Source organism: Odocoileus virginianus, chromosome 2, assembly GCF_023699985.2.
Source record: "Odocoileus virginianus isolate 20LAN1187 ecotype Illinois chromosome 2, Ovbor_1.2, whole genome shotgun sequence".
Lineage (NCBI taxonomy): Eukaryota > Metazoa > Chordata > Mammalia > Artiodactyla > Cervidae > Odocoileus > Odocoileus virginianus.
Genome location: NC_069675.1, coordinates 1,319,913 through 1,347,075, shown reverse-complemented (window position 1 = coordinate 1,347,075; position 27,163 = coordinate 1,319,913). Strand labels below are relative to the sequence as shown.

The 27,163-nt window shown below is 48.1% G+C and overlaps 1 protein-coding gene across 9 annotated transcripts in view; it reads left to right on the top strand.

Moving 5' to 3' along the window:
* Positions 1-27,163, top strand: part of BCL2L11 (BCL2 like 11) — a 56,068-nt gene that overhangs the window by 13,131 nt on the left and 15,774 nt on the right. For 4 of the 9 annotated variants that reach the window (XM_070474044.1, XM_070474060.1, XM_070474038.1 and 1 more), the window contains one exon: positions 19,202-19,311. The exons of the other annotated variants lie outside the window; for them this stretch is intronic. In XM_070474044.1, the coding sequence (XP_070330145.1) occupies positions 19,202-19,311 (110 nt within the window). The remainder of the gene's footprint in view (positions 1-19,201; positions 19,312-27,163) is intronic. 9 annotated transcript variants of the gene reach the window in all.

Genomic DNA, 27,163 nt, shown 5'->3' with positions numbered 1-27,163 from the left:
TCTTTAAATGTTTTCAATTCTGAGTGTGTTGGGTTTTTGTGGCAGCTTATGGGACTTTTTGTTGAGGTGCACAGGCTTCTCTAGTTGTGATACACAAGCTCCAGATCTCGTGGGGTCTGTAGTTGTGGTATGAGGGCTAAATTGCCCCACAGCATGTGAGATCTCAGTTCCCTGACGAGGGATTGAATCCATGTCCCTGCATTGGAAAGCAGATTGATGACCACTGGACCACCAGAGAAGTCTCTGCCCTGACTTTTAAATGTTTTAAAATATTTCTTCCATATACACTGAGTACTATGTCAGATGACACTATTATTATTGTTTTTGCTTTGACCATCAAATATAACTTAAGAAACTCCTGAAAAGTTGGCTAGTTTATTATATGTACCTTCATTTTTTCCCCTTCCTAATGTTCTTTCTGAAGTCCCAAGACTTATCATTTCCTTCCTATTTAGAGGGCTTCTTTTATCATTCTTCAGTGACAGGCCTGCTAGCAACAGTCGTTAGTTCTCTTTCGTCTGAGAATCTATTTCCCCTCCACCCCAGAGGATATCTTCACTGGATATAGAATTTGTGGTTGATGGTTGTTGGTGTTTTTTTTTTTTTTTTTTAGTGCTTGAAAAACATGTCACTTCCTCCTGACCGTCATGGTTGTGGGTGAGAAATCCTTTGTCATTCGAGTTGTTTTCCTATAAGTAATGCGTCATTTCTGTCTGGCTACTTCTGGGGGTTTTCCTTGTGTTTAGCTTCTAGAAGTTTAATGTGGGTTGGATTTTTTAGGTTTATCTCTTTTGAGATTCACTCAGCTTCTTAAATCTGTGATTTGATGTTTTGTGCCAAGTTTGGGAAGTTTTTAGCTGTTAACGTTTTTGGATACTTTCCCAGTCCATTCCTGCCTCTTTTGGGACTCCTGTAGGAGAATATTAGTGTTTTGTTGGGGTCTCACAGGTCCCTGAGATGCTGTTCATCTTTCATCATGTACCCTCTCTTTTCTGATGAAATTCTGTTGATCAGCCTCGTGTCAGCCAATTCTCTCATCTGTCACTTCCACTCTTATTATTGGTTCTATCCAGTGCTTTTTTTACTCTAAATGTATTTTTCAGTTCTAAACTTTTGCCTGCTCCTGCCGGGGGTGGGGGAGTGGACGTTCAGACCCCTCCTTGGCCTTGCACTGACTGTGCGGTGCACGGAGCCCCCCGGGGGCGGATGCTCTGCCTCCGCAGCCCTGCTGACACGTGGAGGGGGAGTGGGGAGGGCTGGCTTGCAGGAGTGGGGCCGGGGCTCAGCTCCTCTCTGCTCCCTGTGTGCGCCAGTGTGGGGCTGAAGGAGGGCGAGCCCAGCCCTGCCTCCCACGCCTGGTTCCCCCTCATTGATGTCAGGTGTAAACTCCCCTTCATGCTGGGTAGGTGTGGAGACCTGGTGACCCACTGGGTCCTGCCGACTCTTGAGACTGGGATGGGGGGCCAGTGGGTTACCATTCCTGTTTGCTGCCACCTCCTTCAGTCTTAACTGCTGCCAGGGGCTGGGCAGGTTCAGCTTCCCGCCAGCCCTCCCCCTGCCAGAGGTAAGGGTGACTCACTCTGACTTGTTCTGGCTCATTGCTCATCAGCGTTAGGTGGAGGTGGGGGCTGTGTGCACGCGCGCATGTGTACTGGCAACTCGCCCAGTCTGTTACGGCTTCCGTGCTGCTTACTCAGGGTGGAGGGGCAGCGACCTCCAGGAGACCGCGGGGGACAGAGTGGCCTGGCGGGTGGCAGTCCCCGGGGTCACAAGGGTGGAACACGACTCGGCGACTAAACAGCAGGGTCAGCTCTCCATGAGGTCCCCGCTGGGATCGGAGCATCTCCTGTTTCCACTGGGCAGGACCTGGGAGGGCCACTCCCCCCAACCTGCCGCAGCACCTGGCCGGTTTCAGAGCACAGAACACTCCTGCCGGGCGGGGGATGGCCGGCATGCAGTGCTCAGCGGCAGTAGGGTGGGCATAACCGAGAGACTTCCCGCTGGGGGAACCGCATCCCCCAGTCCTCAGGCTAAAGACGGCAGCTTTCCTTGCTGGGTTCTCTCTCCGCCTATTGGAGATTGCATTGCAGGTGTCCACAGTGCTGTGGCTGGGGGTATGGAGGGTGATCGGAGGACCCGGGAGAGTCACCGTCCTGTCATTCCTCAAACCCCATGGTCCCCAGGGAGCCCACTCTCATTTCCCTCTCAGTCCTCTGTGCTTGTTGTATTTATCTTGTTAATTTTATTTCTTTTTTTTTGTTGTTACAACGGCAAAAAATCCTGTCATTTTAATTCTAATCACATTTTTTTTCCATTTATTTTTATTAGTTGGAGGCTAATTACTTTACAACATTGCAGTGGTTTTTGTCATACATTGAAATGAATTAGCCATGGATTTACATGTATTCCCCATATTTCTGTGTGTATTTCTGGCTGTGATGAGTCTTCACAGCTGGATAGGCCTCTGCTCGAGTTGCGGCGAGCGGAGGCTGCTCTTGGTCGCAGCGTGCGGGCTTCTTGTTGCTTTAGCTCCTCTTTGTGCAGAGAACAGGCTCTGAGGTGAGGGGGCTGCAGTAGGTGCGATTGATCCCGGGCTCCGGAGCACAGGCCCGTTGGCTCCACAGCGTGTGGACTCCTCACGGACCAGGGATCGAACTGACGTCTCCTGCATTGGCAGGTGGGTTCTTTGCTGCTGAGCCACCAGGGAAGCCCCGGTGCTTGCTTGTTAAAATCCCGGGTTTTTAGTTGTGAAAAAGGAAGACCTCGGAGAACAGGGCGACCCCACCTTTGTGGAACTAGAAATATTTATTATCTTTTCACCAAGGACTCACAATTGATGTTGACCGGCTCTGGTTGCAAAGTATTGGGTTGGCCAAAAAGTTCACTCAGGTTTTTCTATAACATCTTTTTTTTTTTTTTTTTTTAGGTTTTTCCATAACATCTTGATGGAAAAACCCAAGCTGATTTTTTGGCCAATCCAGTACTACTCCGTTTGAGAAGTCATGTCTTTCACCCTTTATTTTTACTCTCTATGGGATAATAGGCTTTTCATGTCCGAAGAGATCGAGCAGTAATCCTTGACACGTTTTTCAGACACTAAGTGCAGTGTTAAGTCTTGTAATCCCTCTGGTGTGTACCCTCGGCGGGTACACACCAGGCCCCTCATACGCACTGCCTGAAAACTTAGGGGTGACTCAGGTTTGGCAGTACATGCTGCAGAGGAACTTCTCGTGAAGGGAAATGGTAAGTCCTGTCGTTCTTGGCATGATCGGACTCTAAAGCAGGAAGAAGGTCAATCATCCATTGATTTGTCCTAATTAATATTTAGGACCTTGCAGTGCTAGGTTTCTAGATCTACATATGCGCACACTTGCCAGTTGCATGCTAGACCCTCTGACACAGTGTCTTAAACCAGTGATTCAGAGCGCTGGCCCGGTGTCCGAGTGTCCACACTGCTGGTCTGTGGTCGCCCCCCGTTCTGGGCGGGACGCCCCGTGGACCCCCACTGCCCTTCCCAGAGCCCAGCGCTATTTGCTTTCCCCCTTGTTGGGTCGGCCTCAGCCTCGACACGCTCCTCCCGAGACAGACTCGCCACCTCGTCCACCCTGCTGCACTGCGCTCGGGTTGTTCCGCTTGGTCTGTGGCCAGGACCTGGGCCAGGGCACGTGGCCTCGGGCTGCTTTCCTGGTCTCTGGAGTTCTTGTGACGCAAAGCAAGTGTCTGTCCTTAGACACCCATGCTGCGCTGTGTCGGGCACTGGGCTGCGAGCCCTGTGTACACACTGGCCTGCAGGCCCTGCTGAGCGGGCACAGGGCAGGGCCCGGCAGCCCTTCCGTTCACAGGAAATGCAGAGGGTTCATCACGACATACTTACACCAACCGAAAAGCTATTGGCAGTGCTAATGGTATAGGAAAACCTCTGCGTTACTACACATCCCTGGGCTGTGATTGTGAAGCTGTCTGCATAAAGATGTTAAGAAGAATAACCACATGGAAAATGCTCCCGGTGAAATGTTAAGCTTTAAAAAGTTACGGAGCTCTTGGTGACACCCTAGTGTTGTAGTCAGTTTGTGCTGCTGTAACAAAAATACCATAGATTGGGTGGCTTTGATAATAAACATTTGTCTCGCAGTTCTGGAAGCTGGAAGTCTGAGATCCAGGTGTGGGCATGGTCAGACTGGTGAGGACCCTCTTCCAGGCTCGTAGGCGGCTCCTGTGTCACAAGGTGGAACGACAGTAAGCTAACTCCTTGACCCCTTCTTTTAAGGGCAGTAACTCCACTCACGAAGACTCCACCCTCGTGACCTGATCACCCTGTAAAGGCCCCACCTCCATGTACATCACACTGGAGATGGATTTTATGGGCGACATGAACATGTACCCCATAGCACGTGATTTTGTGTTCAAGTAATTTACAAGCATAACAAAAAGATTAGAAGGAAAATACATCAAAATGTCAATAGTGAAAATTTTTGTATTCAACTCACAGGTGGTCTTAACCTTCTTACCTGTTTTTGTTTTTTTCTTTTTTGGCATTTGGAAAATCATCATGACTAGCATTTATAATACAATTAATGCGTAATGTATATATTTAAAGTTTGAGGGGGGATTTCCCTGGCAACCCAGTAGTTAAAGACTTTGCCTTTCAATGTGGGGGTGGGGGAAGGGTGGGGTGTGGGTTTGATAAGATCCCACATGCCCCAGGGCAAAGAAAATACAGCATAAAACAGAAGTAATATTATAACAGGTCCATTAAAGACTTTTTAAATGGCTCACATCAAAAAAAAAATCATAAAAACTTTTTTTTTAATTTTAATCTTCATTTTTGGCATTTTGGCCAGCAGCTTGCCACTATGACATGTGCAATTCAGCATTAACTTGTAGGACTTAGTATTAACAGTCACACCCCTTTTGTTGGTAGATATTTCATCCAGGTGAGATGAAGCTTTTGGCCCATCACAAGTACTCCAGGTGGACTTAGCCTCCTGATGTTCTCTTTGGGTCTCCCTTTTATTTCAGCAAAGTGAATGTGTGCATGCTCAGTTGGTTCAGTCGTGTCAGACTCCATGCGACCCCGTGGACTGTAGCCCACCAGGCTCCTCTGTCCATGGGATTCTCCAGGCAAGGACTACTCAAGTGGGTTGCCATGCCCTCCAGGGGATCTTCCCAACCCAGGGATCAAACCTACGTCTCCTGTGTTGGCAAGCGGATTCTTTACCTCTGGTGCCACCTGAGGCATTGTCTTAAGAGCTCCAAGTGGCAGGGTTAGCATTGATTGGGCGCCTGTGGGTTGTACTGCCTTCCTGTCTCGGCTGCAGGTCTGGAGTGGGGTCTGGGTGGTACCTGGCTGTTCTTAGCCCCACAAGTAACCTGAGCAGAGCTGTTTGTTTCAGAGCTTCGATTTCCTCATCCATCAGATGGAGACAGAGGTTCTCACATGCCGAGAGTTGAGGGCTTTTGCATAAGCTCCTGGGCAGAGAGCAACTGGCAGGGACTTGGTCACTGTTTTCCCTGCTCGGTGACTGTCGAGGCTCTGGCAGGTCACTGGGCATGACATAATGAAACATTCCTTTCCCCTTTCCCTGGAAAGGAGCTGTCATTTCAGGAGTTTAGGAAACCCACAGGGAAGTCAGTTCATCTGGAAATGAGCTGTAATTCTAACCCTGCCAGGCCCCAGAACAAACAAGCAAAAAAGGAAAGAAAATCTTTTCTAGGAAGTGGCCTGGGAGGGCAAGGGAGGTCCAAATCACCCCTGACCTGCCTATGAACCTGCACATCACCCTGAGAAGAACCTTGGCAGATCTTTGGACCATGGAGAAACATCTGGAAACCCCCACTGCACGGACTTTGTTGGAACCAGGTCTGTGTCAGGGACACCTGAGGGGATGGCCTATTGGATTAGGCAGAAACTTGACTGTAGCGCAAGACGTGTATTTGAAGGAAGAAAAGATCTGGACACTTAAGACAAGCTTGAACTGCTTTTTCCTGCAGTTAGAAGTTACTGCAACTTTTTTCAAAACGAGGTATTTTGCTCACTGTTTTAATGTTAGCAGTAGTCATTGACTGAATAGAATTGTGCTCTTGGTAGAGAACCTGCCTGCCAGTGCAGGAGATGTGAGACACTGGGGTTCCATCCCAGGTTCAGGAAGCCCGTCTGTGAGAGTCATTACTTGCCAAGAGACAGGGAGCAGCAGGGCTGATACACCGTGTGCCCAGGCACATACACACAGGCACACACATGATCTTTAGTGTGTTGGGGGCAGTTCATGGCATTGGAGGAAATGAAATATGCTCATTGGAGAGAGAACCCAGCCACTGGCCTGCTGTTCCCATCACAGGAAAGACGAAGCCTGTGGTAGGTGCCCCATGGTCTATATATGGGGCTCACCAGCTGGTGCCAGTAGTAAAGAATACATCTGCCAGTGCAGGAGACTTAGGAGACATGGGTTCAATCCCTGGGTCAGGAATACCTCCTGGAGTAGGAAATGGCAACCCACTGTAGTGTTTTTGCCTAGAGAACCCCACGGACAGAGGAGCCTGGTGGGTTACAGCCCATGGGGTCCCACAGAGTCAGACATGATTGAAGTGACTTTAGTGCACACACATGAATAGAATTGAGAACTTTAAAATAGCTTTTCTTTTCCTTTTCCCTATGCAAATTCTGCTCTTTGGCCATTGTTAAATTTTGGTTTTTACTTTTGAGTGAATGAATCATGAACCCTTGAGAATTTTTTTTTTCCACACGCTGTGAGCTGACCGATTCCTGGGGGGACAGTTTGAAGCCCAGTGTGTAAGAGGCTAGGCTTTCGTGGTTTTAAGTATTTGCTTAGAGTGAGTTGGTATCCCCGGCGTCCTATGGTAACCCCACATTGACTTTGCATTTCCTCTGTTTGCAACCCTGGATCAGATCCCGGTGGTTCACAAGGGTTTAACCAGTGGTGGAGCCGACCAGCTCCTGAGAGGCACTGCCTGGCCACGTGTGCCCGCAGGCTGACGGGGCAGGGCTGCCTGCGGCCTTGTCTTGTCCTGGAGCCAGAGCCTTGAACCTGGCTCTCTGCATAGGATGCCATGCTTCCTTTAGTTTGGGCTTTGCGGCCCTTCCTTAGGCGTTAAAATGGTTTTGGAGCTAAAATTTCTTAAAAAAAAAAAAGAAATCAACCATTTCAGTCGAAGAGGGTATATGGTAAAAATTGGAACTGGTTCAACACGATGGTACTCAGCTGAGTTGCTCTGGGGACTTTTTTCCCCAAAAATAAGTCCCGTTCCTAGATCAGAGCATGCATCCCACTCCAGTTCCTAAAACATTTTGATGTGAGCGATTTATTGGTTTAGTGAATGACCTGAGACTTCACAGCAACTTTCTTGTGTGGTAGGGACCTGTTTTTCTCTTGCAGATGTATGTCTCGAGCAGGGGGGCGGTGTATGGGATGAGCCACACTTGACAACCTTAGTTTAGGAGAGTTTTCTGTGGAATAAGTGCTGGGGGAGAGACTGAAAGAAGGTTTCTTGTTTATTGTCTGGTTTTTCATCCTTTGAGAAATTTCTTAATGCAGGGTAGTCTGGAAGTGAATTCTGGATCTATATTGCCTTAGGAAACGTTTGAATTTAGACCTCCAGGTGTATGTAGTCGCTCATTTCTGACTCCGTGGACTGTAGCCCACCGAGCTCCTCTGTCCATGGGATTCTCCAGGCAAAAATGCTAGAGTGGGTCGCCATGCCCTCCTCCGGGGGATCTTCCTGATCTAGGAATCGAACCTGCCGCTTCTGCATTGCAGGCGGATTCTTTACTGCTGAGCCAGCAGTGAAGCCTACAGTGAGTATGAATTTTGCTAAACTGGTCAAAACAACTTGCCAGCCTCACGGAATGGGGTGGTGTGTCGCACAGGCACATACAGTTGTCAGTTTAAGAACTGGCTGATACTTCAGGCAGTGGATGAGTGTCTGGGATTCCCTCTCTTCTGTCGTGTGGATTCTGTCCCTGGAAGCCTTTGAAGCTTAGAACCGGGTTTCCTCTGTGAGGAAGCCTGACGAACACGATAGACGCGCTTCGTTTTCTCTCAGATCCTTGTTTCTAACAGTTGGTGGGAAGGAAGTGCTGGAGTGGACCCTTCAGCAGGTGACCCAGGTCAGTCTTCATCCTTCCTCTGATGTTGTGCAGTCCCCGGGGCAGGTCTCCCCCCTGGCTGGGGACCAGTGTCCTGGAGTGGGAGGGTGTTGCACCCAGTCTGCAGTGGTCAGGGGAGCCCTGTAGGGAGTTAGTTGGTGGGGGCGTGCTGCCCTGAACTGGAGTGACCCTGTTTAATCCGTACTGCACGCCAGGTTTCTAAACTCGTGCTAAGTCACTTCAGTCCTATCCAACTCTGCCACCCCATGGACTGTCTGTCCGTCAGGTTCCCCAGGCAAGAATGCTGAAGTGGGCTGCTCTTTCCTCCTCTGGGAGATTTTCCTGACCCAGGGATTAAACCCGTGTCTGTCTGTCTCCTGCATTGGAAGGCAAGTTATTCACCACTAGCACCACCTCGAATGCCCAGGGGTAGCCAGACTACTGCACCCAGGATCTGAGCCCACAGAGCAGTGGAGCCTGGCCAGCAACCGTGTCTCTGGAGGGCGAAGGCCATCAGGAGGATGAGGAGAGACATGAGAACCTGAGCAGATACAGACCTTCGACAGCACCAGGCGGGACGTTGGTCGTCCCAGAATCCTGTATCTCTCACACTCGTCTTTGCCCCAGCGAGTGACCAGCCTCCATTCTTGGCCTGCATGGGGACATGGCACCGCCACTGGCAGACGTTTTTGTGGTTTGCAGAGGAGGCCTTAGGATCGCTGCCTCGGCCCCGGGAATGGCTTTGTCATGTAGAGGTTAGGTGGTTGGTACAGGAGGTCAGTGGGTAAAGAAACTTGGGCTCCAACCATTTTTCTGATGAACTCCTCACCACACCAATCAGATTCTCTGCTCACTTGAGCCTTTCAGTTTTCTTATTTTTCACTCAGGGTTCAATTCATACAGTGTTTCTTTTTATCATGGGATTTTCTATAGAAAGGGCTTCCCTGGTGGCTCAGATGGTAAAGAATCCGCCTGCAACGCGGGAGACCTGGGTTTGATCCCTGGGTTGGCAAGATCCCCTGGAGAAGGAAATGGCAACTTCTACAAAAGGCTTTGGGGCTGTGTTCGCGTGTGTCCCTTGGAGGGATCCCTCCCTGCCCCCACCCCCTGTGTTTAGCACCCGTGTGCCTTTTAGACACAGGAGCTTTGTGAATTTTCTGGGGGAGAGGAATCAGACAGCCCAACTGCGACAGACATGTATTTTGAGGGCAAATACTTAAACCATCAAATGTCCAAACACAATGATTCCGTCCTTGTGATTATGCAAAACAGTGTCTGGAATTGAGGTGTGATGTCTTCTCTCTTGATACGATGTGGGATAAGAAGAGGCAGCTGGCTCTTGTGAACTTGTTTTAAGTGGGAAGCTTTCATTATACTCATCCTTCGAGTGTGTTATCAGTCACCATATATCTGCATTAACAGCTAAGTGCTTCACTTAGCGCATGGCCTTGATAAACTTTAACTGCATAAATAAAATTACAGGGTTTTACAGGTCTTAATTGGAAAGCTGTTTCGGATGCAGCTTTTCAGGATTCTGTTTTGGCCCCTTTGCCTGGGTCTCCACTGTTATTAAGACAAAACACCATGATGCTTAAGACCTTCAAGTGAACTGAGGAGAAGAGATTTTCGTCACCTGTTTCCTGCCGCCAGCATTAAATTTCTTAGAGGAAGCCACACGTACTCTCTAGTCAGAAATTTTTTATATTCGTAGTGTAAATTCTCGTTTCCTCCCCCAGATCTGATGATGGGCCAGGAACCCAGGTTACCGAAAGCTAGTAACCTCAAAATTTTTAACACTTTATTTCTAAGGAACGGTCTTAAGTGATTTAACATGTAGAGTTGTATGTTTACTTGTCAAAAAGCATTTACTTCAAAAAGCATTTCTCTTTTCGTAGTTTTGCTGGAGTAAGTGGTGAAATAAATTGTGTGGATAGGAAGTTGTCTCTGCTGTCAGTGGAAGGAGCATAGCTTGGACTATATTTATTTTGGGGGTTATTTTTGTTTTTCAAAAGAAGATTGCATAGTCAAGTCCTCCATGATCTTCTGAAGGAATCGTCTCATTGTTGTTCAATTGCTGAATAGTGTCTGACTCTGCGACCCCATGGACTGCAGCACACCAGGCTTCCCTGTCCTTCACTGTCTCCCGGAGTTTGCTCAAACTCATGTCCATTGAGTCGATAATGCCATCCCAAGTATCTCATCCTCTATCATTCCCTTCTCCTCCTGCCCTCAATCTTTCCCAGCATCAGGGTCTTTTCCGATGAGTCAGCTCTCCACATCAGGTGGCCAAAGTATTGGAGCTTCAGCATCAGTCCTTTCATTGAGTATTCAGGGCTGATTTCCTTTAGGACTGATGGGAAAGAATTCTAAGACTGTAGAAATAAGAGACACAGCTGTCCTGGGGACAAAGCGAGCAACAGTTGTGTCATGTGTCTTCCTGCGCCCATGTAGACCTAGTGAGACTGCGACCACACACTGCGCAGAGCGGCGTGTTTCGGAGAACAGATCGGGCAGGACTGAAGTGGTTACGGAGCACCTTGCCGCGAAAGGCACGGGGCGGGTCTGACTCAGGACCGCACGCGGGCCACACAGTAGCAGCTTCCTGATTAAACCGGAGGGCTGATGACTGAGAGGGATCATCTTTGTAGCCCTGGGGGACAGTCTAGATTTGGGTTGGGGTGAGCAGGGAACATTGCGGTCCCCAGAAGGGAGAGCTATGGCGCCCAGTGCCCACCAGCAGGACTGTAGTGCCTTAGGAAAGGCTGTCCACCTATCCCAGGCCAAGCTACCAGGCATTGGTGCAGGAAGCTTCTGCCACATCCCCACCTGCTGGCTTCTCCTGTGACTCGAGTGAGCTGGGTATGTCCTTGGATGTAGGCATAAAAACTCAAAATCTGGGTTTGCTCCTGGAAAAACATGAATTGTGGGGGACAGCTCAGGTGACATGGGGAGCTAGGTCATTAGAGGTTGAATAGTTAGTAAGAAGGCATAGCGTTCATCCTAATGCTTTTAAATTCATAGTTTATTGTAAGAAACAGGTGACTGTCACAGGCAAAAGATACAAACACTGGTTTCCAGCCTCATAGCCTTGGCTTTCTGGCGGTTTCCACACGGTCAGACTAGAAATTGATCAAAGCAGCTTATTTTGATTTTCTTACTCACGGTCACAGAAAAGCAGTGGGCAAACACATGTGGAAGGACTGAGTATGAAAACGCTGGCTGTAGCTCATGAGTTTTCTTGTTCTTTGATCCCAGCAGCTGTTTATAAAGCACCATCCTGAATTCATGCAGCTGCTTAGAGGTTCACCTACATGTGTGCCAGGGAAGAACAGGTGTGAAAACTTCACAAGTAATGATGCTGTGTACCATCGCTTTATTTCACTTCCCTTTCGTTTTCATCCAGTGGCTCAGTGGAATTGATAAGAGGATAATCAAAAAATGAAATGATGCAGTTGGGAAGTAGTAGGCCAGAGGGTGTGTAGATGATTGGGCTCTGGCTCATTTGCTCTGTGAGAACCTCAGAGTGGAAGGTGGCTTCTGACAGCATTACGGCTGCACCCTTCTACCCCGTGGCTGGGGACTCAGAAGCATCTGAGACAGCTCAGGCTCTCAGGTGGGTTTCCAGTGGAAACGGTGGCCAGAGGGCCGGTGACTTCCTCATCCTCCTCGTCCACTGTGGATAAATATTCGTTAATAAAGGTGTTTCCCAAGATAGCCCCCTAAGTCAGGAGACTGTTGGATTGAATAAACATCTCAGAATTTTTACTTCTTCAGATGAATAGTCTTAAGGGACCCCATGCAGAATCAGTGCTTCCTCTGAGCATTTTTGGAGCATCTGTTTTAGAATTGGTTTAGCCCTGGTTTCAGAGCCTTACAAAGTGGTTCTTTACGGCTTTTGGTTCAGCCCCTAAATGCCAGGAGGAGGGACTTTCTTTCCACTCTTTCTTACTGCTCCACAGTCCCTCGTAAATAGGAGGCAAAATGAGCTCTTACTTGCCTAAGTACATGCTGTGGTGTGTTTAAAAACAATCATTTCTTCAAAGTCATACATTTGGCGTCTCTTCAAGGACCGAAAAATCCTTTCTCAGCTCTGAGTTGGAAATTGATTCATAGCTCAGTTCACGTTGATTAGTTGAAAATCTGATCTCAATTCTACCCAAGTGCTCACAGTTCACCGAACATCTGAAAACAGTGCATCTGAGAACTGTGCAGTATTGTTTGGTTTCCAGTTCTGCACTTGCAGCTACTATAGTGACATGCTGGGAACTCAAACAGTCACTGGCCCAGGGATGTGAGAGCATCCTTCCCCAAGGATGACCAAGGCAAGTGTGCCGCACGCCTACCCCGTGCTCCCCTAGCCCCGCCCCCAGGTGCTCGCAGCCGGGGGGTTGGGTTGGAAGGATGGCAGTGAACGGCAGACTGGGACCTCAGCGTCTTTGAACACCTGCCATTCAGAGCAGTGGGGTAGAAGCGTTTGGGCATTCAGGAAAAATCAGAAGGTTTGGCTTGACTGATGTCAAGCTCGTTACCCAGTGGCAGTCTCGTTTTCTTTGTTTTAACGTTCCCACTCTTGCTGGCAGTGCTACAGAAAGCCCTTTCCGAAAGCCTCAGCCTGATTTCACTATCAGCCACTTAACCACGATATTAATTTTTTTTTTTTCAGCTGCTGAACTTTTAAGATTTGGAATTACTCTGGGCTGGAAACTAGTTCTGAAGATCAACCATAGCAGTCTGTTAATCAAACACTGCACATCTTTCAGTAACTCGAGAGTTCTTTGGTGTTGAAAAAGGTCCTCCTTTCTACCTACTTGTACACTGGTAGAGAAAAACAGATTAATCATACATCATGTGGATTTTTTTTTTTTTTAATAGGAAATCAGGTTATGGGTAAGAGCTAGATTTCATAAAATTGTTTGCAAGAGGTTTGATGACAATTTAATAAGCATATCTCACTTTTGATGGAATTGCCTGTGTCTGACACAGTTGCATTCTAAGCTTTTGTGGGGGTGGGGGTGCTGAACCGGGTCTTCATTGCGGTGCGTGAGGGCTTTTTCTGGTTGTGGTGCACATAGGCTTATTGCAGTGGCTTCTTCTGTAGAGCATGGGCTCTAGGGTGTGCAGGCTCAGTGTGGCTCACGGGCATTAGTAGGTGCCCTGTAGCATGTGGAATCCTCGTTCCTGGACTGGGGGTTGAATCCATGTCCCCTGCATCAGCAGGTGGACTCGTAACCACTGGACCACCAGGGAAGTCCTGCATTACAAGTTTTGATTAGTGGCTTTGGTTAGAAATCTGGGCTCCCAGCAAGTTCCCAAGCTCAGAAAGATGCTTGCAGATCAGAGCTGGCCTTGTGTGGACTTCTGGCTACAGTTTTTGAACAGTAGTAGCTTTACATTTCGGAGAAGGCAACGGCACGCCACTCCAGTACTCTTGCCTGGAAAGTCCCATGGATGGAGGAGCCTGGTGGGCTGCCATCTGTGGGGTCGCACAGAGTCGGACACGACTGAGCGACTTCACTTTCACTTTTCACTTTCACGCATTGGAGAAGGAAATGGCAACCCACTCCAGTGTTCTTGCCTGGAGAATCCCAGGGACAGGGGAGCCTGGTGGGCTGCTGTCTATGGGGTCGCACAGAGTCGGACACGACTGAAGCAACTTCGCAGCAGCAGCAGCTTTACATTGGGCTTCCCTGGTGGCTCCGTGGGTAAAGAATCCACCTGCCAATGAAGGTACTGTGCCTGGGTCGGGAAGATCCTGTGGAGGAGGAAATGGCAACCCACTCCACTGTTCTTGCCTGGAGAATCCCATGGACAGAGGAGCCTGGCGGGCTACAGTCCATGGGGTCGCAAAGAGTCAGACACAGTTGAGTGGCGGAACAACAGTTTCCCATTCAGAGCAGTTCCTGTTTCCTTGTGCAGTTTTGTCTTCCCTCCTCTCTACTGTTTTATTTCCCACTTTTCTGTTTGAAATGCTTTCTTAAATGCTGAAACTGCATTTTCTGTGGGTGAAAATACACCTCATCACTATCATTTCCCCTTTGAAGAAATTTTTATGTGTATGTAAAATTGCCTTACTTAAAAATGTGATCTTTTTGTGTAGTAATAAGAGCTTTTGTTTCCAGTAGAGACCCATTTCATTGCTAGTGAAAGTGAATGTCGCTTGGTCTTGTCCGACTGTTTGCGACCCCATGAACTATATAGTCTATGGAATTCTCCAGGCCAGAATACTGGCGTGGGTAGCCTTTCCCTTCTCCAGGGGATCTTCCCAACCCAGGGACAGAACCCAGGTCTCCTGCATTGCAGGCGGATTCTTTACCAGCTGAGCCACAAGGGAAGCCCAGGTAACATTTATGGCTATTTAGCACATTGCAGACAGCATAATGATGTTTCTCTTTCTTATAGAGATACTAATGTAAGTTATCTTTTTGATAAGTGGAGTATGTGCAGATGGGAGCAGGCAGATAAAGTATCTAGGAAGGATTGTAGCAGTGGGGGGTGGGTGTTGCTTTTTTTTTTAAGTATCCCCTGCCCTTTAATGCCAGCAGCTCCAAGTTCCCCTTCAGAAGACGGAGCCATGGATCCCTTCCTCATTGCAGTGGTCAATGCTCTGGTCACTGTGGAGAAGAATTTCACAAACTGATGATAAAAGAAATAAAAAACCTTCGTTCTGGCTCCAACCAGTGCTGCCCTGGGACCGATAAGCTAATTCTCAGGTCACCCAGACCCCACTCTTTGTCTTGCTAGGTTCTCATGTGACATGAGACCACATATGGCAGACACACGACATTAAACTAGTGATGAAGTTAAGGAGAGGTTCCCCCCATCGTCCCCCAAAAAGGAGATGTTTTGTCACTTAAGAAATAATCTTTGAAACTTAGGTGGGAAAAGGCCATCGTATTACAGATTAACACTACCTTTTTAAAATACAGGAATAGGATGCTTCTGAAAATAATTAGAATAGAATTTTTGCCTTACAATCTTACTTGAAAACCAATATTCTGTATACCCATTGGCTAGTCTTTATTGCAGGATGCATGTTGGTCATTAAACATTTTTTTATAAATATTTTTTAATAATTTTTTAAAATAAATTTATAAAGGTTTATAAATTCAAGCAATGAGAACGGTATTTACTTCTCAAAAAAACTGCCCCAAATAGTGATAGAGTAACCCAGACAGATCAGTCTCCTTTGTAAAAGTTAGTTTATATTGTATGTCAGTGTTCTATAGAAACTTAAAAAAAAACAGACCTAAAAACAGTGGCTGGACTTCCCTGCCGGAAGAATCCTCCCATCAATGCAGGAGACGTGGATTTGATCCCTGGGTTGGGAAGGTCCCGCAAGAGAAGGAAATGGCAACCCACTTCAGCATTCTTGCTCCTCCCGTGGAAAGAGGAGCCGATGGGCTGCAGTCCATGGGGTCACAAAGAGTTGGACGTAACTGAGCAGCTAAGGAACAACAAGAGCAGTGGCTAGCTCTCTTACTGATCTGTAATTACAGTTAGTAGGTGATCTACTCAGCCTGGGCTAACCTGGTCATTACCTCAGGTTAATGAGAACTTCCAACTCCCGAGTGTTCTCTGCAGACACAGGCCTGGGCCCCAGGGCTGATCCCTGGCTTCTCCCCCCCGCCGCTCAGTGTTTCTCAAGGTCTGGTCTGTGGACAGTCTGTTCCAGGACCTCATGTAAGAATGTGGCTTCCGGAGCCACCCACAGATGGAACTCACCTAAACCTCCTGGCCAGACCTGGTGGATATGTTTCCATGTGTTTATTGATGCCAACAGTTCATTACAGAACTCTTCTTTCCATAGAAGCAGCATCTGCTTATCTCCTTACCCCAAGACGTTTATCTCTGAGATGAGTAAGTCGCATCTTTGGTCCCCAAAGTTCCAGGTGCTGGGCTGATGCAGTCACTGGGTGCTCGTTTTGAGATACTGGACAGGCTCCTGTGGTGCTTCCAGCTGCCAGACCTAACATGAGTCAGACGGAACCTTCTTAACCACACAAATCAGTGAGGGTTTTAAGTATTGGTAGAATTCAATAGATTTCATCTACAGTGTGGGGGAGATTTACCAAGAGACCTTCCTCTGTTTTGCGTTGTTGTTCAGTCGCTCAGCCATTCTGACTTTGTGACCCCACGGCAGGCTTCTCTGTCCTTCACCATCTTCTGGTGTTTGCTCAAACTCATGTCCATCGAGTCAGTGATGCCATCCAACCTTCTCATCCTCTGTCGTCCCCTTCTCCTCCTGCCTTCAGTCTTCCCCAGCATGAGGGATTTTCCCAATGAGTCAGCTCTTCGCATCAGGTGGCCAAAGTGTGGGAGCTTCAGCAACAGTCCTTCCAATGAATATGCAGGGTCGATTTCCTTTAGTATTGACTGGTTTGATCTCCTTGCTGTCCAGGGGACTCTCAAGAGTCTTCTCCAGCACCATAATTCAAAAGCATCAGTTATTCGGCGCTCAGCCTTCTTTCTGGTCCAACTCTTACATCCATATGTAGCTACTGGAAAGACCAGAGCTTTGATTATACAGACCTTTGTTGGCAAAGTGATGTCTCTGCTTTTTAATATGCTGTGTAGGTTTGTCATAGCGTTTTTTTCCAAGGAGCAAACATCTCTTTTGTGTTATAAAAAGATAGAGTAGGAGTATCGTTGTCCAGAAGAAGTTTAGCATTTAGTTGAAATTTAGCCTATAATCCACAGGAGTGTAAGCTCATGGGAGCAGGGCTGGGTCCTCTCTGGGCTGTACCCAGTCCATCTCCTGAGTAGTGTCTAGCTCATGGGCATTCATATCTGTTGGGTAAATTAGTGAGTGTCTTAATTTGCTAAACTTTGGGTAACTTGCCGGCAGTTTTTTTCACCAGTCTCTCATCTTTGGAAAACATGCAGTCTAGATTTCACAGACTCTCTGGTTAGTTGGCACTGTCTTCATTTGTGACTCTAGGATTGGAGGCAGATTTACCGTCTCAGAGCCAAGTACAGTAAGAAGTGAATGGGGCTCGGAATCCGGGAGGGCTGGGTGACGGTCGGCTCTGAGCAGCCACGTGGCGTCCTGGGTGCTGGTTCGCTCAGGCGTATTGGTGCCTCCCTGAGATAATTCCACAGGTACAGATTCGCAGTGGACATTCAGAGAAAAGAGGCTTTCCTTTCCCTCCAGGGTCAGTTAACTTGGTAACAAAGTTCAGGGGGAAAGCTCGTGATCACTGATAATGTAAAAAGACAGTAATGGTTTGGTCCCTCTGATAGACAGGATCCAAGAGATGGGAGTGAACTATGACCTGCCATCTGGCATCACATCTAAACTGAAACTGTTTTCTGCCAGTTTAGCCATTTAAAATTTAATTTTAATAGGCTTATACAGAGTAATGATAGAACTGTTTGTGTGATAAAGGTATAGCCAAGGCAGTCTTCTGTGCGGTGGGAGAGGCACTGGGGACGTGCCTGGCTTACCCCCGAAGCCCCCCTGAGAGCAGTGTTTGCATTCTTCATGAGGGGTTCTCGGGGAGTCTCCGCTCGGGCCCCTTCACAGCGTGGATAATTCTGGAGAGGATGCACAAGTGTTCTTTCTCAGTGCCCTCACGTCGTGTGTGCATGCGCGCATGTACACAGGGCGCCCTGCTGCCTTCAGCCTTTTTGGGGTCCTCCATTTCCCTCAGGTGAGGGCTGGGGGACAGAAGTTGGGGCAAGAGATTAAGGAGACATGGTAAAAAGTCAAAAAAGTTTACTTTTAAGTGATCTTACAGAGCCAAGAATCCACACCACTTTTATTTGTAGTGATAAATAGAACTCCAGATATGGCATACAAGAAAAAAAAATTTTTTAACGAAAACACAAAACAGGAAGCTGTGTTCATGTTATGGCAGTATCTGATTATCATAGGTGTTTAAATATTTCCCTGTGGTTAAAGTGGAACATGTGTGTTTTAATTGCCAGTGCAGCATGCTCTTTTTAACAGGAAGTTAGCGTAAGCCGCATGCGAAGAGCAGTTGAAATCCAAGAATCTCCTCTCTTCCTGTTACCTGTCTCACCCAAATGTCCTCCTCTGAGTGTGGCGAATGCTTTTCCTCGTGATCCTTGGAGGATATCATCTCCCTGATGCTCGTGGGGATCTCTGAACAAATCACATTTTTTTGTGCTCCATATTTTGGCTTTGCAATGGGTTCATTAGCCAGCAGCTGAATATACTGGGTGTGTTCGGGAATGACAGCTTAATGGAAGGGCAGGCCTCCCTCCTCTTTCTCCTTTCAGACAGGCTTCTGCTCTTACCCCCAGAGCATTTCCTCTCTCCGTGTGGTGTTTGCACACTTGAGGCCATCTTTGTTAACTGCATTAATATCAAGACAAAACATGCAATTACGCTTTCATTTGGCCCCGCAGTGGTGCTGGTGTGGACTGGCTGTGTTTTGCCTCCTTTCATGGAAACCAACTCATTCATTTCTCAGGTTTTTTCTGACTTCACTTTGAGTAGGACAGCCATTTCATCTCATATTCCTCTGTGTCGTTTCGACATTTTCCTAGGAATTTCACCTTAACCTTATGATCAAAATATAGTTATTGTCCAGACAGCCTAACTTACGTTCTTGTATGTTTCAAGGGTAAGTGGCTTCTTAGGTGGTAAAGAATCCATCTGCCAGTGCGGAGACACAGGTCCAGTCTCTGGGTCAGGAAGATTCCCCTGGGGAAGCACATGGCAGCCCACTGCAGTGTTCTTGCCTGAGAAATGCCATGGACAGAGGAGCCTGGGGGGCCACAGTCCATGGGGTCTCACAGAGTCAGACACGGCTTAGTGACTCAGCAGCTGCTGTGTGTGTTGCTTGTACCGTTCCTGCCTGTCTTTGCCTTCACGAAGTAGAGGTGTGTAATTCATCAGCTGCGGTATATTTAAATTTGGCGCTTCTGAATCTCCAGCATCCCTTATTCATAAACCAGAGTTTACATAGCAGAGCCTGCCTGCCACTGTAATCTTGAATGGGTGATTGTAGCTCTTGACATCTGGGAACATCCTATGTGTAAGATGGGCTGACTTCTGGAAACTGACCTTCGGGACTTACTGAGTGATCCATGGAAAACAATGTGATTTTTGTTCTGTCTGTTTTCATGCAGCTTCCATGAGGCAGTCTCAGGCTGTACCTGCAGATACACGCCCAGAGATATGGATTGCCCAAGAACTACGGCGTATCGGAGACGAGTTTAATGCATATTACCCAAGAAGGGTAAATGATGTTTTCTTTACCTCCTTTTTTCATTCTGTGCTTATTCTGGAAATGAGCAGTATTACCTAGGTGTGACCTACTTTTCTTTCTCCTTTCCCATTTTCCGTTTCTTTTATGGCTGAACTGAAGTGGTAGCAGTTAGACAGAATACAGTGTGAGCCTAGGGAAATTGTAGGAGCACAAACCTTAAATCCTCCATGCTTGAAGAAAAGGGAATATTTATATATTTGAAATACTTCCACAAAATTGTTAATGTAGTCTTCAAGCCAGAGAGGGTGTTATCTTTCCTCCCTTGAAGCAGTTTGGGTCAGAGGTAAAGAAATCTTTAAATTTCCATCTTTACGCAGCCAAAGGGAATGATGCCAGCTCTAAAGTAAGAGTCTTGGACCTTCCTGATGGTTCCGTGGTTGAGTCTCTGTGCTTGCAATGCATGGGGTGTGGGATCGATCCCTGGTCAGGGAACTGAGATCCCACATGCTGTGGGGTGCAGTCAAGAAGATTAGGGGGGGAGAAAAGGTCAAGGTAAAAGTCTCCCCTGCGATTTGCCAGGCAGTGAGTCAGGGCAGGAGCGCCTTTCTGTCCTTCTAATCTCCACCGCTCTTCTCAGTGTCTGTTTATTGAAATATGTTAAGAGGCCAATATGTTAGCCTATAATTCGGGGTATAAAATTTTTTATACCTCAAATTGATAGCACTGGAATTTTTTGAGGTGTGCTGTTGGTTTAAAAGAAAAAAAAAATCAGCCTTAGATCTTGGGCTGCAGACACTGTGTATTTTATTTGTTTTGTTCAGTGGCAATGTATGTTAGCATTTTGGACACCTTGTTCCCATGGAAGACGTGCTAAACTGTGTAGGCTTTAACTCGGGGAGGTAGGCCCCTAGGAGCATGTGTGACTGCTTCCTGTAGGGGTTCACCAGCACACACATGAGAGGATGTAATTTCGGCCTGCTTACCTTTTTTCTGGGCTTTCTGGTGGCTCAGGGGTAATGAACCTGCCTGCCCATGCAGGAGACCCGGGTTTGATCCCTGGTTCCAGAAGATCCCCTGGAGTAGGAAGTGGCAGCCCACTCTGGTGTTCTTGCCTGAAAATTCCGACGGACAGAGTAGCCTGGTGGGCTACAGTTCATGGGGTCACACAGAGTAGGGCACGATTTAGTGACTAAACAGTGACAGCACAGCCTTTCTTCTGTCTCCCGTGTATGAAGATATTTGTGTTGATTTATCCAAAAGGAAGCAGTTAATTATTTTCTACAAAATAAAATTTAATATCATTCTTTCTGTGTGACTTCTCATCTGACTCCTTTTTCTCCAGACATTATGCTTTCATATAAACCCCTTTTAAAGATTCTTTTTTTGTTTCTTCTGGAGGGAATTTATGCTTTGGACACCCCAATGTTTTGTCTTTTTTTAAATGCTAGTCTTTTTTGTAGCTAGCTGTTGCTAAGTAAATTGATGGTCCCTGTAAAATTGCTTTCAATCTTTCTTATTTTCCTGTTATATGTGATGCTTTCTAAGCTTTTGTAAACATACATGGAGATGTTTTCCAATTACAGGTCTTTTATTTCTCCAGTATAGAATCTCCATCAAGGAGTTCAGGACTTTCAGAATACTCTTACTGGCTCCTCCTCACACCTTCTGTTGGGTGTGTATGTGTGTGTGTGATGGGAAACGTATGAACCTGTCATTAGATGGAACATGTCACATTGATGAACGGGCTTCAGAATTCCTTATGATGCTGCGTCCAGCTGGCAGAATGTCCCGCAACCTGATGGGAACCTGTTCACAGAACATAAACCCCCTCTCAGCCTCGATCTGCAGTGGCACTGCTCTTTGCAAGGTGGGCTCTTGTGTAATTGGCCACAGAAGTTAGTGTCCGCAAGTCCTCCGCCCTGGTTTCTCTGGTGGGATTTTGAGGTTACTGTATGTGTGTGTGTGGACTTGGCTTTCCCGCTGGACTTGGAGAGTGATCAGAAGCAGGGCCCCGGGATATCTGGGATGTTGGTCCTTGTGCTGAGGGGGGAAGGACATGTGTCCTCCCAGGGGGTAGGCAAATGCATCCACCATGATTCGGGCGCATGTCACAGATCCAGCAGGAGGAGGTGACTTCACATGGCCGTGGCAGCTGAACAGGGTGAGCAAGGCCGTAACTGAGCGGCACGCTGGCCCTGCCTCCCCCATCTTCCAGGGGCAGTGGATGGCCCTGGGGCTCCAGGTCTAGCTTGGGTGGGGCTCCCCGGGAGAGGTGAGGCTGTTGGGCCCCGGTACCTTCAGAGTCCGGGACGCTCAGGACACAGAGCAGTCGTCAGCTCCATCCTCTTGGGAGCTGACTGAGAGCCTTTGACCAGAGAGCCAGATGGGTTTCAGGAGATTTTGCCGAAGTTTCTCTTTAAATGTATATGGAGTCGGTTGCCGTTCCCTTCTCCAGGGGATCTTCCCAACCCAAGGATTGAACCAGGTCTCCTGCACTGCAGGTGGATTCTTCACTATCTGAGCCACCAGGGAAGCCCTTGTGAAATACCAGTGACTCTACAAAGGTTTCCCTGATGGGTCTGGTTGGTGCATCTCCGCGGTGGCCCTGAGTGGCCGGTGGCGAGAAGGGCTAATGTGGTGGGGTTGGAGGGGTTGGAGCACAGCCATCCCCAAATGTACGCGGTTGAGGTGGTGGCCAGTCCTGATCCTATGCAAAGGAGACGCAGGCTGTCTGCTTGTGTCATTACCTGCCTCTCCACTGAAGAAGGGAAAACAGCCTCAAACACTTCATGCCTTCCCGCTCCATCTCCCCCACCCAGTGTTACTGCACAGTTTAATGTAGAAGGTGTTCATGTTTTGTTTTTTTTCCAAATGAGATGTAACCTATTTATTCTCAGTGTTTTGGGTAAAATAAGAAGTTAGTTTCATTGTGATATGCTGCAGTATTTTGTAATTGTAAACCTTGGCATCTCTTTTTAAAAAAAAGAACCAATGCAAAAATACAGTTGCTAATCCTTTAAAAGACTAGATTTCTGTGAAGGCTAGAATATTGGGGTAAGAGAAGGGGACAGACTGTAACTTAAAACGTGATTTTTCTAAAATGAAACATATTCTCCAGATCTTATATATAGCCTTTTCAGAGTGGCAGACTGAAACTCAGAGTGGTGACCCAGTGACCCCAGGGCTGCGGACGGCTGTCTTGAAACGTGTCAGATTCCGAGCGGTCCATGGTCTGCAGTCACACTGATGGGCCGTTGTTGAACACGGTGGGGGTGAGGGGCGGCTGGGGGTGGACATCTGAGTGGGAAATGGGAGGCGTTTTGCTTTCAAGTTGGGCACTGTCTGTCCCCGGGAGGTGTCACTTCTTGGCGGGCAGAGTCCGTTGCTGCTTCGCTGCTTTATGGTGGGTCATGCCTTTTAAATATTTGGTGTCCTTACTACTTAATATGGCTCCAGTACCTTTTGTGAGGTGTTGGTCTTTTGTTGCCACGAGCCCTGCAAAGCCTGACGGGCTGTTCTCCCACTTCTGCAGTTAGAGGGATAGTTGTCACGTGGTCAGTGCCCTTGAGGGCGGTGGGGAGGCCTGTGCGCCGAAGCTGTGGCGTCTGAACCCTTGACGCGGGAGGTAAGACAGGCCCAGGTACACGTCCCTCTCTCCCCAAACCACCCTGCCAGGGCCTGCCTACCTGAGGGGAGTTTTATTGCTCCATGCATGCTGTGTTTTTGTAACTTTTGGTTTTGAAATAATTGCAGTGTTTTACACCAAAGTTGCAAAATGGTACAGAGACCCCTCTTGTATCTGCCAGCCAAGTCCCTGCTATTAACTCTGCCGCATGTGTTTTAACGTCCTCCTCCCTTATACCTGGGGCTTCCCTGGTGGCCCAGAGGGTAAAGAATCTGCCCGCAATGCAGGAGGATGCGGGTTCAGTCTCTGGGTTGGAAAGATCCCCTGGAGGAGGAGGGCGTGGCAACCCACTCCAGTATTCTTGCCCGAAGAATCCCATGGACAGAGGAGCCTGGCGGGCTGCGGTCCAAAGGATCACACAGAGTCGGACACGACTGAGCGGCTTTCAGTTTCACTTTGCTCACACCTACCTGTGTGCAGGCTATTTTCTGAACTATTGGAGAAGTTGCAGGCACGATACTCCTTTATTCTTAAATTCATCAGCGTGTCCTTCCTATGAATAAGCGTATTCTCTTACGTAACCAGTAACCACAGTGTAGCGGGCATGGTTGGGAAATGAACAGCATGACAGAGCTGTGTCACCTGTGGGCTGCATGCAGGCCTTGCCAGTGGTCCTAGCAGTGTGGCGTCGTGTCCTCCTGCATGCATTGTATCAAGAGGCACGGGTGTCCATTCGTCTCATTCCAGAGCCCCTGGTCAGAGGTGGTATCCTCCACTACAAATCAGTACTTCCCATTCATGATGGAAGGCAAGTGTGGGTATTTCAAAGGTGTATTTCCCCTGTGTTTACTTCATTTATCAAAATAAGTTCATGAGTCCCTGATCAGTTCAACAGGTTATTACACATCTCTCTCAGGCTTCCCAGGTGGCTAAGTGGGTAAAGAATCTGCCTGCCAGTGCAGGAGATGCAGGAGACTCGGGTTCCATCCCTGGGTGGAAGATCACCTGGAGAAGCGCAAGGCAACCCGCTCCAGTATTCTTGCCTGGAGAATTCTCATAGAGGAGCCTGGTGGGCTAGAGTCCATGAGGTCTCAAAGAGTTGGACATGGCTAAAGTGACTGAGCATGCTCACTTTAATTTGATGCTCATATTGGCTAGCGGCAGCCTCCGGCATGTCTCCATGACATAATTAGGTACTACAGTGCCTCGGCACCCCAGTCACATGCACGCTTGAAGTGGGACAGAACCTAAGGGGCCGAAGAGGTGATCGAGCTCTGGGATTCCTTTGGGATTTGCTGGTGGATGACCTGCAGCCACACAGTGTCCTGGCTCCACGGCTCCCCATGTCCTCCTCTCTGGGACCCCTGGGGGGGCGGGGAGGAGAGGGCTCTTTTGGAACACTGGGCAGCCAGGGCTGTCAGCGGACCTGCAGGGAAGCCACATCTCTCTCTGGGGCTTTCTGAAGAGGGCGAGGAGCTGGCCAGGAAGCCTGTGGCAGCAGCATCTCTTTGTGTTTCAGTAGCCCTGCTCGATGCTGCCTCTGCCCTGTGGGTGGGGGCCTCCACCCAGGCCGCCAGCTTTCTTGTTCTTGATTGCCTCTGGCTTCGTCCACAATTCAGAAATTGCGTGAGTGCAAGTCCAAGAATCTCTGCTGGAGGAAGTGTCAGCAAGCATGGACTCTGGTCCCTTGCAGACATGGGATGCTTTGTGCTCACGGCCGGTTCTCAAGGATGGTGTCCACTTGGGTGGGATTCTCAGGTTTGGTTGGGGTTGTAGTCCAAGGCTGTGCCCCCCCCCGCCCATTCTCTAACCTGTGTGCATGCCCTTCCCAGTACCCAGACTGGGATGTTCACCTTCTTTCCTGGGCATCAGTTTGCCCAGCTCACTGCACTCACGTAGGCTGCGCTTGGTTTGCTGTGACCTGGGGATGTCCTGGTAGGGGCCTGCAGTGGACAGCTACACTTGATGCCCATCGGACAGGCTCTCTAGATGGGCCAGAAGTGGATGAAAACCTTCCCATTGTTTGATCTCAAGAAACAGTGCATCTTTTGTTCCCCTGTCTGCCTCCTACTTTTGGTCCTGGGCATGTGCAGGCATGAATTGACTGAACTATGTAGAGGAAAGTGTATCCCTGATCTAGACGAAGTGGGGAAGAAAACGGGGCTTACAGGCTGGTTTTGAGGGGAGCAACAGGAAAACTGATTTCAGCACATTAGCATTTTCATGTTAGTTGACCTTGAACATCGGAGGAGCTTGGGGCACGACCCTCCATGCAAACAGAAATCCATCGCTACCATCTCTGCCTCAAGACAGAGGAGTTGGTAAATGACTCACCCAAGGGCAGGAAGCTGAAGCAGTTTGGATGGCATCAGGACTCAACTGATTCCACATAGCATAATCTCTAATTGAACACAAACTTTTCCCCACACTTAGCTAATTTAATTTTTCATTTAACAAAATGAAAAATAGGTACTGAAAAAGATCCATGTGTGAGTGGACCTGCACAGTTCAAAGCCATCTTGTTCAAGGGTCATCTGTAAGGTACATGAACCTGATGTTCGATCCTTATTTTTGAAGAAGATATCTATCTTCTATATATAGTGGACAGGGAGAGGTCAAAATTGTGACTTGTTTGGTAATAGCATAAACCACACATAGACTCAGAGATGCATGTTCTCAGATGTTCTCTTTTGAAGGCTTCGTTAATCGAATGTTGGAGTCAAACAAAATAAAATGCTCTATATTGTCTGAAAAAAAGAATAATGAAAAATCTGCATCTTAAACATTGAAACTAGACCCATGGTATCTCAGGAGATGGTGCTTCTCACTTGACTCACACAGGTTGATAGAGTGACAGTTTTTGTAGCAAAAACAGCTATGATTAGGATACTTAAATTGATGTCTCCCATTTATGTGTGATACAGTCTTCAGGCCTGGTGAGTGTCTTCCTTGGAGTTGAATGAAGCAGTTGTAGATTTTAGAGCCTTCTACACATGACTTCTCTGAGAGCATGGGGTTCAGATTATCTCCATCAATATGGCAGCTGTGGATCGCAGGTTTTCTGAACAAGACGTTTCTTGTGGAGGATGAAGTGTGATCTTGTAGGAAGAAACAGCCCTTGGACAAGTGCAGGGGCCGTGATCCCTAACTCCATCCCTTCACCTTCAGGAGCCCCAAATTCAGTCATTCTCTTCAGGATGTGTAGTGACAGTTAAATCTAAAGCATTGAGAGGTAGAGCTTTAAAATGCTGTTATCCACCAGGGCTGTTTTCTCTCACTCTGAACCGTAATTGACTTTTCTCCATTGATCTTTATAGAAGGAGAGATGCTGGTAACTTTGTTCACCTGATAAGTACCCAGTTTGTTAAAGGAAATGTTGGGTGGGGGGACCCCGGACATGCTGTGTCTATCTGGGTCACACAGCTGTGAGCCAGGGTTGAGGCGCTGGTGTGTGGGTGAATGCCTGGCTGGGCACCTAGTTGGATACGGGCTTGCTCACATCACCCGTGAGGGCACCGTCGTGCCGTGGCAGGTGGGCACACCTGCACGGTTGCCTGGCCCTTGGGGGACCGGAGGCCATCAACACATAACCATTTGGAGATGCAGGTGCCTGGAGGGGGACTTCAGAGAGGTCTAACTGGGTTTTTTTTAATCTCTTGAGGAGGAAATGGTGATGCACCGGAGGCTCAGCCCCCCTGCAGACGCACAGAAATAATCAGCCTATCGCGTCATCCTCCGCTCTACTTCTCCCGGCTGAGCCAAAGCAGAGGGCTTTGGGCTGTGGTTAAAGTGTTTATGTCTCATTAGTGTTTTCTGGAGCCTGGGTCTTTGACAACCACGTGTGCTTGCTCTGAATCGAATATTTCCTGAAGTGGTGTCTTGGTGCTAGAGTGGTCAGTGCCATCTCTGGCTTCTCTGTGGTTGGCACAGCAATATCCCTTGAAGGTCATGGGCCAAGGTTCTTCATTTCAGCCAGCATGGGGCTTGGAAACCAACAAGTTTTCTATTTCTAGGGGTGATACTGGGCTAAGAAAATCTGGTGCATGCCAGGTCAGTGAGGGAAGTGGCTATTTGCCCTACCAAAAGCATCACCTTTAGTAGATGCTTTGAAGCGATGTATTGACAGTCAGGAGGTGGGATTCATGACCATACGGTCTTTCTGTGACATTTGGGCATCGCTTGCCCCCCTGGTGGGAGTTGGGTGCAGTGCTGTGGGAAATCTCGCTCCTGGTGCTGGAAGGTTGGGGGGGGGGGGCG